The sequence below is a fragment of the Anopheles coluzzii genome, chromosome 3 (assembly GCF_943734685.1).
Source record: "Anopheles coluzzii chromosome 3, AcolN3, whole genome shotgun sequence".
NCBI classification, from domain to species: domain Eukaryota; kingdom Metazoa; phylum Arthropoda; class Insecta; order Diptera; family Culicidae; genus Anopheles; species Anopheles coluzzii.
The window spans coordinates 94,308,399-94,321,028 of NC_064671.1; the positions used below are offsets into that span (position 1 = coordinate 94,308,399).

Consider the following 12,630-nt stretch of genomic DNA (forward strand, 5'->3'; position numbering starts at 1 on the left):
CACCAGGAGCTGGACATGGAGTGCTGTCCCAAGCCGGTAGTGTTCGTGCTTCACAACTGTCTGTCGGCAAAGGTGCACTCGCTAGCATAAGCGTCCCTCGGCGCACTCGGAGGTGGTATTACAACCGGTTTAGCTGTTTACCATTTTTACTGAGCCGCCCGTCTGTAGCAGGTACGAACGGTAGAGTACTCCTGCGGGTGTCATTGGCGCGTGAGTGCTTCGCTGAGCGAGCGGATGGCACGAAACACAGACGCGCACACACACAGAGCAGCGCTCGTCCTTTTGATGTAATCTGTAAATATGGTCACCCAATTGTCAGCCTCGGCCAGCTAAGAGCCCACGTGTAAGGAGCTTTTTGCACTCCACGTGTGTGTGTGTGTAAGGAGTGACGGAGTCATGTTATAGGGCAAGGTCGTCCGAATCTTGAACCGTAAGCCGTACCAGGGGCAGATGGTTCGTTCGTATGTTATTTGTTTGCATTCATTGTAATAATGTTGAGTTTTGTTCTGTTTGTCGTAGTTTGTAGTGTAATAAACAGTGTTTTAGCGGGAAAGTCACACGGTCGATCAGTTTCGTGACAAGATGCGGCTAACGCACTGCTCTCTATCCGTCATAGTAAATTATTTTGTAGCGCAAAATGGCTAGTATCAGCTTGTAGGAAAAGAATGTAAGTTTGTCCTGAACATTATTTCATTCGTATCAACCCGAAATTTGTCAGCGGGTTTTGTGTTGTAAGTCACCATCCAGTATTTGACGTCATACAGTCCCCCCCTGAAACGCCCACACGATAGCTTATGGCGTCACGCTCGCCGTACTTCTATGCTCGCCCACCTATTTATTCCGCTGCCGGCAATTGGCAACATGAGGAATCTCTTTGCATAATTTTAAGACTTTGATCGCCGATGTCAATCGGTGGATTAAATTAACGCCACGCCAAGCTCTAAGCGGACTAACTAGACTAACTTTTCCGCCGTAGGTGTATACCTGTCACAATGCGTCCGAAGGCGCCACGTGTTCTGCAACGGTGCGCATTTTTTTGTGACAAGCATGGCGGAAGCACAGGTATCGTCTTCATTCGGCTCAAAGCGTATTCTTTTTTTTCGCCTTATTTTTCTTCGTAGAAACATACTGCTCCTAAGCGAGCCGTTGCTATCGCGCTTTGAGAATATCGATTTTAAGCAAAGAAAAACAAGCCACACCATTGATTGATGTATCGAAATTAGAAAACTTTCACAACGGCTCTTCACGCTTGAAGTGTGTTGTTAGGTCTAAAGCGGTTGTTTCATGGGGTTGGGGATAGAAAGTTGCTTCTCTGCTTTCCGGGGGGCAAAAGAGAGAATGAAAAAAAAACTAATTTCCAAAACTCGCCAGCATGATGAACCTGCATTCCCAAAAAACAGAACAGTCATTTCGGTGGGCAGTGTGCGTGTTGCACACAGCTGACATGCTGTCTTTTGACAGTTGCTTTTGCTTTTTCGTTACTTTCAACTAGTCACAAAATGTTGCAAATTGGTTTCACTTTTTCGCAAAAACTGGCAGTATTTTTTACCCCTTTCTTCGCATTGTAAGGCAATTTAATTCCGCACAAAAACAACTTTTTACTTTTGAAACTTCCTTGCGCGTTTCGTGCAAATCCACCAAACTTGCTCTTCACCGATACGAACATAGTAGTAGTTCATCAAAAATATCAAAGCAAATGATGAATCTACTGTCGATGTTAAGTTTGCGTTCCACTTTTGGCAGACCTGTGTTAAATAACTGTATATTTCTCACTGGTCAATCACTAGTGAGCGCAATTAAAACCTCTGAATAGTTTGTTAAGATAGTTTGACCTCTACATTTACGTACTGCTTCATTTTCATCTTATATTCTTCCTTCAATATCCCGTTTCATTTCTGTTCCAATTGCGTTTATAATTCAAAGCCAATACGCGTACATCAAGACATCACATCTCTCATATCCATGATGTTGTTAAACGTCTTCCCAATAATTCACACACTCACGCATATCGTTCTCTTCTGTATTCGACAAACCAAGACGAATGTTAAATCCATTAAAAGCAATCGAAAATACCCATAGGCAAAGATAATGCATAGTTCTAGCAGCAAGACTACCATCAAGCAATTGAAAAGAGCTTCCCTAATTGCATGGGGTCAACACCAATAGAAGCAATGTGACGCAGAGACTGGAATGATGATGCAAAATAAATTGATTTGTGTAACATATCTGGGAAGGGAAAAAGGAGTACATGTGCAAAGCTGCTGCAAATCAATTCATGCTACAGAAAAACAAATGCAAAGAAAGAAGCGAATGAACATAACAGTGACGAAACGAACGGGCTAAAGCGCAAGCATGCATTGTTGAGTTTGTGTTTGTAAAATCTACTACTGTTCACTTGGAGTCGAGTTCACTATTAGACCATTTTCGTTTCTTGTTAACAGACGCCCTTCTCCCACGGTACGAATTGTCAGCATATCCGCAAGGGATAAGTGTTCCATCCATCATCGTAACTGGCGCAGGAAACATGTGTTACTATGCAAGGGCATTCTCTCGGCCCAGAGCACGCAATCAATTCGAAGCGTTAACAACAACAGTTCGGTTAGGTTGTCGTTACAAGAACCATTTAATACGTTGGGGACTGGAAAAGATTCAATTTTTACTTCACTCTCGGCCCGGCGTATGCATAAAACGATGATGGATGGGATGAGACGATCAGTGGTGAGATCACAGGACGCCCGAAAAACCTTCATAGCATCATATCAAGCTGTACACTCCTAGCGTAAGTTCTTATCTCGAGAGCGTTCAGAAATGATATTAAAACGATCACATTTCCATACGATAAGCAAGATTGATCTTTCTTCCCTAATCGAACCATCTCTCTGTAAATAAATCTCTCTTTCTTACTCCCTACAACACCCATCGCGGGTTCCCTCGTTTGCCAAGCGAAGGAAGTGCATCTGAGAGGAACAGTACCTTCAACTAATGAATAATAAGTACATTAGGCGCGCGCACACACACACAGCAGAGTTACAGCTTTTGCCAGTGTAATCAAATGAGTTGGATGTGTGTGGTGTGATGATCCTGAAGATTCCATAAGTGTTTTTGTGTGTAAGTGTACATGATCTTTATAGTCAGATGTAGCTGAAACAAACTAAAAGCTGTAGAATACTGAAAGCAGTTGATGGCAATGCAAACGAAAGTTTTTGCTTCTCAAAGGTTGCAAAACAAATCTAGGCGTAAACAAGACTCTTGGCAGATTACAAGAAGCTTGACAAGTTGGCCGATAGATCATAACCCGTTTTACATCGGATGAAAACACATTGCAGAAAAGGAAAAGAAAACCAAAGTTGTACTTTAAGTGTGACGTTTGCTAGCCATCTTAACTCATCAACCGGTGCAGTAGAGGAACCTTGTACTTTGTCTTTCTTCCTAAAACTGTACGTCGTGTAAACATGTTCCATGTAGATGTAAAGTGATGCAGTGCATTGTATGGTGGAAAAAATAGTAGCAAGCAAATGTAAGAAATCGAAATGCTGACATAGCACGCTGAACACAGCAAAAAAGCGAGCGAATGATTGTCGATATGCTCTTCGGTTGAGTCATACGATATAAATCGAACAGAATATAATTCGATGATACATTCGAATATCTTCTTTTTTCTCAAATCTGATTGTAAATCACTGCGAGACAGCGAAGCAGCTAGGGAAAGAGAGAGAGAGAGATAGAGAGAGAGAGAAAGAGAGAGAGAGAGAGAGAGAGAGAGAATTAAAGCAGTTACTAGAGAAAGCATTTTGTGGTGATGTTAGTATGGAAATGGAACATTAGTAGAAAGTATCTAAACGACTCGCTAGAGAATTCAAATCAGTAAGGTTGAAACAAAAAAAAAACTCAACTAATTTGTAATCAAATTTAAAGCAATTAGACAAAAAATGTATGTAATAGAACTAATGCGTATGAAAGTTTAGCGGAGTACATGCATACAAACGAAAAGAAGAATGGTAAAGCATTTTGAGAAGAGAAGTGAAACACAAATCCAAAATTGTACGGAAATGTCTTCAAATCAATCTTTTTTCTCTTTATCAAACAAAAAAAAACACACACATACACACTATTACAAGCTGGTTCAAGCAGCTTCCTAACACCATACTAAGCATTAATACTATACAGTGTTGAAGGATAGTAACAGCAGAACAGAACGAATAGAGTGGAAAAGAAACCGTGTGCGGGCGGCCAGAAGGAAACCGAAAGAGGGGAAAAGCTACTAATCATAACGAAAGTCAAAAGGGCTTGCCAGTAAGTCCGCCAGGAAAAAAAATCAAAAATAAAACAAATTGTATCATAATTGCTGACATTCCGGTGCGTGTTTGGGTGTGATTTGTTTACCGAAAGAAATGGAGGTTTCCCGAAATAATGAGCTTTATATAAATGCATTGAAATCATCTTTTTCAGCAGTATGCTTTGGTTAATGAAAATATCGTATGTTTTTGTTTTGCAGCAACTATCCCATTCTGAGGGATTCACAAATGTTGCAATCTGTACAAGCCAGAGAATTTAATTCATGCCCCATTAATAATTTCATATTTTATTGAATTAAATGCATCGTCGAGCCTGATGCGTATTTTTTCTTCTTTGAACCGCTCGGCTATTCTATTTTACATGTAATGTCGCCCGCTTTTGGACGGTTCAATCCATCGGAGCGTAATTTACCTATAATTGAATTGTACAATTACAATGCACCGTAAGCCTATTTAGCTTCACGACAAAAAGCCTATTCATCAATGACACTGACGGGGCAGATTATCAAACAGTTAATGAGCAAATTGCTAGGGTACGCGTTGGCTCGGAATGGTGACTATGGCATTAAATCAATGGCAAGTTTCAATGATAGTCACGTTAAAGCTATTCACTTTAGAATGTATTTTTCTGTATGATTTGTATTTCTGCTTAACGCAGAAGCTGTATATTCCACATCTGCTTCAAATAAGAATCTAATTGAAAAGCAGGTTCATAATAAAAGGAAATGGCACGATTAAAATTACCAACTACAAAACGCACTGAAAGCGTGGGCTTGAAATTTCCCTCGAGAAGACATTTCACGGGAAATGCTTATTAACAAGCATAAAGTTGATTAAATCGGCCATCTATTGCCGATCGCAACGATACAATTGCAACCCACGCTTTAATGCCACCCAGAAACCCAAACACCGAACCGTGCCGAAAATTACATAAACCCACTCGGGAAATCATCAAACCTGTGGAGCCCACGCCGAAAATTCGACGTCGATGATGAACCAATGCGAAACTTTTCCCAACCACTCATTCTCTCTCTTTCACACACACAGAGAGAGGCACACAAAAGTGTAGTGCCCCGTTCGAAGCGACAACGTGATTAGGTGCTTTAAAAACCGGATCGCAATCACCCCATCGCCGCTCGGGTAGGCATGACTAGCCGCCCTGCACCGGTCATGATCGGACGAATGTCGAATTCGATTTTATCTGTGTCAAAGTTTTTCTTCGAAGGAAAGATTCACCCGATAGTACCAAGAAAAACAGAAAAGCCCAACCAAAGTGCACAAACAGTTGCGGCTTATTGCGGCGTGGAAAAGCTCTTCCTCTGACTGGCTGGAAGAGATTTTGCTCCGTGTCGGTGGTACTGTATACGCCTCCGCTTCCGATCCGGCACCGGTTGCGACCAAACTGGGCTTCGCAGCCGGATTTGAGGAGGATTAGTTTCGCTGTCTATGAACCACTCGGAGGGGATGAAGAATCATTGCGCCCCGTGATAGACGAACAATATACTTTTAGTGAGTCATTCAACCCTTCAGTTATCACGAATCTATTTCGGTTTCTCATTTCCATTTAGGATGAGCACTTGATCTAAGCCCTCCCCCGATACCGCCTTCCTTCCAACCGTTGGTTGGTGTTATTTAATTCATGCACAACTTTGTTGTTGCTGGCGGGTCGTGTCATAAAGCGGAATACAACCCGGAGAGCCTCGCTGCTTCGTTTGCTCCCCGCCATCACACGGAGGGCGCATTTTCGGTACAGCTTTGCCACAGCAGGGTGATCCAGGGCTTCCGGCAGATCGATACATCGCTCGTTGCTCGATTGCATCCGGTGCTTCAGCTGATTGGATTTCCATTATCGACTACTATCGTTGCCCAGCCGGAAGTGGATAGAGCTGAAGGAGCATAGAAAAAGGGTACAGGGCCCGGAATCGCTTTCTGATAGACTAATACATCTCGGTCCCGTGCTCAGAGGATGGGAGATGATAGCCTGGCTTTACCGTAATCGAAAATTGACACCATTTTACTTCATCCCTCTGTTCGGGTTCACAGCCACATGGGCTCCACTGCTTAAGAAAATGTAAATTACATACTTTGGGTAACTATTATTTAAAACCCGCTCGCTTGAAATCACTTTTACAGATCATACCTGCATTTTACCTTTTCAACTCTTTCTTATGTAAAAAAAAATTAAAATTGGTAAGTAGCCGTAATACTTCATCCCTGCATGTTTTGCATCACTGACCCACACTAAAACACCGATCTTTGAACTTTCAAAGCCCCGGGAGAACGACCACATCTGTTTGCGCAGCACCCTACCCCAGTAAACCCACACGAGCGCCGCAAACATAACACAAACACCTGTGCTGGCAACCCATTCCGTTCCCGAGCGTGCGAGCAAGGCTCATATGGCTCATCTCTTGCCCCGAAATGATTTATGCTGTTTTGAAGTAGACCTCTCCGCCCACCGTATGATATATTTTTTCCCGGGGTTTTTGCACTTTTCTAGAGCAAGAGCTTTTCAATTATTCTTGCTTTTTTTCGGCCCGATGTTTTGCCTTTATGTCCTTTTCGTTTTTTTTTCCCCACGAGCAGCATCGGTAACACCAACACACAACATGAGAAAGCACCACTAGGACTGCGCAACATACATTAAAACCGAATGCAAACAAAACCTTTTGCAAGCGGTTCGTGTACACACTCTCGTACGAGCGCGACGCGTGTCCAGTTTTTCCACTGGCCAGTAATTAAACTTCCATTTTTGCCAGGAATGCGTACACCTTCCCTTCCCGTTTCTCTCTGCTGAATGGGGAAGTGTTCTGGAATGTGTTGCACCGGATTGTGTGGGACAAATGAGAAAAAGGTGAAAGGAAGCTTGTACTTGCATTTTCCTTTCTCACCATATCGCGCGTACGTGTGTGTATGTCGTTTTCGTTTCTTTTTGTGGCTCAATTTTTCATTCATTATTTATTTTTAATTACCATCAGTGTGCCGGTGATTTTCACAAATTTTGAAAAAAAAAATTGCTCGCCATGGTCGCAAAAAAGCATAACGGTGAGCATTGGGGATGTTTCTTTTCTCTCTAGCTTAGTGCAGTTTTTGTACACATGCAGATATGCCGGTCCGAATTCGGAAATCACAAACCGAAAATTACATTTACGGATTTTGTTTAGACGTGACTGGTCAAGCGCCTAGCGTCGTGTTTTATCGTACAAGAGGGGGAAAAGAGCTTTCACCTACCGTTTTTGGCCTTCATTTTGATAGTCATTTGACGTCGCTTCAAACCAATGCAGCATCGCTGTCCGCTGGTAATATTTCGCACTTTAAACCTGCAAAGGAAACATATTGTCGATGGTCAGTTCGGTCATTGCTCTGAAATAGCCCCCGGTGGTCTGTACCAAAAAATAAAGCACCTCTAAGCATGGAAGATACTGTACCAAGGCGGCTTCTGCAACACCGGCTTCAACCGGACGGTAAAATCACAGCTAAATGTAAATAAATAAATGCATCGGTCGAGCGAATCGGTTCCAAATTGAATTAATTACGAATCACTGAGGCAAGCGGTGAGCTTCAACTTAAGCATTAAACGATTTCTCTCCGCTGGCTTTACAAGCGGCGATGGCACACCAAAAAGATGAGGTGGTAAGGTCGATGCTGATCGAAATCCGCTACCGCGGGGTTTGGGCAAATTGCACACATATGGGGTGGCGTTTCTCCGTAGCGAGCTTTCGGCATTCGGGTGGATCACCGATTGATTAGGCCATTTTACAGCGGAATGCAGCGGCATCGTTAGCCATCGACGAACGGGACATAACAAACCGAGTAGCAAAATAAAACACAACATTCACTAGCTCACACATGAACCGTATCGCAGTTTGAAGTTGGACGTATTCTTCTTCACTTTGTAGCAATTGAACTGACTGACTACTGTTGCGAGTGCGGTCATTGTTTATCCGTTCAGCTTTGTTTTGCACCATCAGTAAACATTGTGTTCGACGTACGCTTTTGCCACTTTGATCCCTCACGAACTTTGATCGCTTCTTGAACGAATAGGTATACAAAACACTTGTAGAACAGAATATTACTTGTTCATTCCACAATTTAATGAAAAACACAACGAAAAACTGCTGCTGCACCGAGATAGTAGCGGTGCCAGTTGTTTACTTTTCAATTGACAGGTGAGATGAACGAGCGAAATACGCGACAAGCTGTTTCTGCAAAGATCTGCCAACATCTGCGCCATCTAGTGGCAAATTGGTGCAATTGCTTTTCCTATATTTTGTGTAGCTGTTTTAACTGCGCAACACTTTACTAACAATCATCCATGCGTAAACACTAAATCGCACAGCTGTAATCATAAATGTGCAAAATGCTTCTGATATTCTCCCCTCCCCCCCCCCCCCCCCCCCCATTCATTCTGTCGTCTTCAGCAAGTGTGTCGAAACATGAAAAACACACATGTTAACCGGTAAAAACGGTACAACCAGTGTCCTTCACGACTCGTTTCCGCCTGCGCATTGGTTGTACCGTAACCGTGCTTGCGAAAATTTACAGACAGCTACCGAAACAGCTCCAATCCTCCCATCCCCGTGCCCGGGCTCGGAAGGCGTTTTATGAATGTTTTATCATTATTTAATTTATTCAATGATTAATGTATCGGCAGATGATGCCAATATTGGGTGTTCGAGCTTCGTTCGGTTAATGTGTACCTTCGGTCGGTTTTACGCAAACGAACGAAAGCAAAATTGAAGAGCAAAAATAACAGGACAAACAGACAGATACTGCGTGGGGGGAGGGGGGGGGTGAAATTTCCGGTTGCACCCTGCTTGCGCACAGCAAACGTCCACGTTACTCCAATGCACATTCCTACCATCAGCTTGGTCGTGCGGCAGTGTTGCGCTACTCGGTGGGTAATATATTTTATTTTGATTTTCCCGCCCTGTTCGGGGGCCATATTTTACTGCAAAGCAAAACACGAAAAATGCGGCACTGTGATTAAATAACGGGGAGTGAGGTTGACTTTAACGGAGAAACACAAATCATGTGATGTGTGCGAAAATTGGCTATGATTTCGTAATGCTTGCCGAAAGCGAAGCGGTACGGTAGGGGAGTGTAATGAATGTGTTTTACGTACCGGCGGATCAACTGAAGCTTTATTAGTTCCGATTTAAAGGCATGCCAGTAAATCGGTACGCTGTTGGAGAGCTTTTTTTGTTGTTGTTGATTCCATCCAGGCAAAGCCACTGCTCGTTGTCTTTTTTTTATTTGAAAACGGTATGATAAAAGATGATGAGACGTTGTTTATCCCAGCAAAGCATACTTACACCAGCAAAGCCACCCCATAGAATACTAAGCGCATCAATTCATCAACTTTCAATCTCACCTTCCTCACATTCATCGCATTTCATTCCGAATAATCAACGATAAATGCTTTGCCACAAAAGCCACCCGCAGAGTCAGTAGAGGGCAATGCACTTTGCGTCTTTGTTCACGGAAAGCTTTTCTATTTGTTGTTTTATTTTGTTGTTGCTCCAAGAATCATTGGGACGATTTTAAAAGGTTCTCAGCATCAGCCACTGCACCCGCAGCCGCCCATTTCAGCGCAGGATGCAGCAAATAAGTGATGAAACAGATACAATAGAATACACTCTAAACAAAGCGAGATCTCGCTCAAGCACTGCGTCAATGGAGCATCATCGACACCTTCTCATTATCGTCATCGTCGGCATCATCATCATCGCGACGAAAGCAAAGCACCGGGGCTTTATCTTTACACCGGTGAAAAATGCAAGCGATAAATTACGCAGACCATGGCTACAAGGGGCACCATGGCGCAAAAACAAACATCAGCGGGCCAACTCCCGGATAGGAATAAATTATACCACATTTAAATGAAGTAATGAAACATTAGGAAACGGCAAGAGCGGGAAGTTGGCGTGGAATTATTGGCAAGTGCTCGTTTGCCAGCAGAAAGACATCCAGGTAAAAGTTGAAGGATATTGTTTAGATTATGGAAAAGTTTGCAAAGATTTCCACGGTCGACTTTTAGGTAATGGCCCTTTGCGACACATATATTTAAACATATTGTGAGATATATTTTTACGGCTTTGTCTTATTGTTAAGATAATCTTGTACTGCTTATTCTGCCTCTAAGCTTCAATTCCATTGATGAATCAAGCTCATAAAAGCTCAGCCAACGCGCAGTAGATAGCGGAGGTGTTAAGTGTGGGTAATAATCAAGCATTCGTAGATGAAGCATTGAGCTCTAAAAGCTACACTTCTACACCTAAGCGAAACTCGCACCGAGCTGAGCAAACACTCATCAATCACAAGGACGTCTGAGAATCAGCTGCAACGAAGCGCAGGTGCCATCGTTTAACCTACGCAGACCGCTTTGGCGTAGCTTCCCGATGTTACCCCGGGGCTAGTGACAGATGTGGTCCATTTTTATTGTTTCCATTTGGGCTAGAATAAAGTCTCATGAAAATAATGCACCACCATTTAAGCTAATTTTCAACAACACTCGTACAGCGACCTACAGCGATCAAATAATTCTAAAGAAAAACTTCAATTGTACACTCCTTTACGGTGATGTGACACGTGTGCTTATGTGACATACGAGCAACTTGGTAACATATCCTTTTACTTTGTGTTGGAATTTTTCCTTTTTTTGTTCCCTCCCCAAACTAACCGCAAACAGAGCTGACTTACAACCACCCCCACCCCTCCTCCCACACACACACACACACATACAAAGCAAGCATCAATTGCACTGGAAGGACAAGGAATTTTCATTCCCTCCCCCACTGTGCTAGTAGAATAGCTAGTAAAACATTCCTTTACACGGGACGGCCACCGCCACCGCTCGGTGGTTTCGCGGTCTGGCGACGTATCGTTTCAGCTTCGGAAAGTACACTAAAATCCACCAATAGCCGGATGCCAATACGATCCCCAACCGTAAAAGCTGTGCAGTGGGTGTAGGGTGCAGTGTTTTCTTGATCTTTGGCAGTGCAGTTTCGCGAATGCAGTTTCGTAACCACAAACCCGCCACGGCAAATGTTGTGTATCCGGTGCCACGGAGGCTAGGTCCTGCAATGGATGACAAATGACATGAGTTATTTCGTTCCAACTTTTAACCGCAAACATTTCTCTTCGCCTCAACTATTATTGCACCCGGGCGTGAGCTATGGTTTTTGTTTGCTTTGCAAGCGATAAGAACTGGTTTGCCGTTTATATTTGTTACAGCGTGCCATTTTCTTGCACCGCAGAGAAAGGTTTGTTTTTTCTTGTTTTCTGCTGTTATTCTTGGCACTTTACACGTTAAAATAAATTTGCTATAAATACAGTACCATTTGGATAAAAGAATGTTTTCATTGTGAAATAGCTTTCACTGGAGGAATGAATTTTTGTGGTGAAAAGAACAGGAGCATTCAATCCCCTTCTCGGACCACCTCCCGGAGGCTTATCGTTGTGGCATCGTTTTAAGCTAATTTTCACGTCTCCGGCTTGATGAAAATTTTGCAGAGAATCTTTCGCAAAAGCCACTCTCACACCATCTGCCCCAAGACAAAGTGATTTATTTAAGCTGCGTATGAGCTCGTCTGGTCGGAAAATTGATTTAACAATAATACGTATCCTTATCCTTCGCTGCCCGTCCTGCGACACTGCTTCAAAATCAGGTTTATATTATACCTCGCTGTCCGCGTCTCACCACAATCCCCAAACACCGACCCAGAGCGCACTGACGAGACAAATGTATTTATGTGAAGCGGAAAAAAAACAACTCACGGATCGGTAAGGGATATCAGGGGACGAGGCGAGGGACTTGTCGTGCTTCGTTCCCCCAGGCTTTGGAACAAACGCTTGGCCTAATGCTTACCAGATATCAGACCAGACGGATGAGCGGACCACGGGATGAAGCAGCAATTCTCCAGAGATTCGTCGAGTTCCAGTTTCATCGCAAACAACAACCATTATTGGCACAGATTGCTCGTTACGTTCCGCCACAGTTCGAAGCTCAGCAATGAGTCATTTTTCCCACAATTTTCCCCCTCACGCTATCTCGTTCATTCGCACTAAACGCTTGCAATACGGGGACATGGTTTTAGTCCCCCTGCGGGCAGGCAAGCTGTTTCGCTACGGCCTAAGCGGCGAAGCTAACGAACCCGACGCTCTTGGTGGCAGTCTCGTTGGTGGCCAACGAGACTGCCCGTGGTCTGTGGTGGTAGAATGATATGGTAAAAACTCCCCGAGGAAATTAAATTTTATGGATATTCATATTAAAACAATATCTCAAAAGAAGACTTCATTTAGTCCTCGTGAATCCACAGCATTACCCAATTGC

The 12,630-nt window shown here is 43.3% G+C and overlaps 1 protein-coding gene across 5 annotated transcripts in view; it reads left to right on the forward strand.

The window, feature by feature from the left end:
* The window catches only part of LOC120955532 (beta-1-syntrophin), a 100,108-nt gene extending 95,759 nt beyond the window's left edge, over positions 1–4,349 (forward strand). For all 5 annotated transcript variants that reach the window (XM_040376485.2, XM_040376486.2, XM_040376490.2 and 2 more), the window contains exon 12: positions 7–4,349. In XM_040376485.2, coding sequence (XP_040232419.2) covers positions 7–90 — 84 coding nt within the window. In that variant the 3' untranslated portion in view covers positions 91–4,349. The remainder of the gene's footprint in view (positions 1–6) is intronic.
* The last annotated feature ends 8,281 nt before the right edge of the window (positions 4,350–12,630 follow it).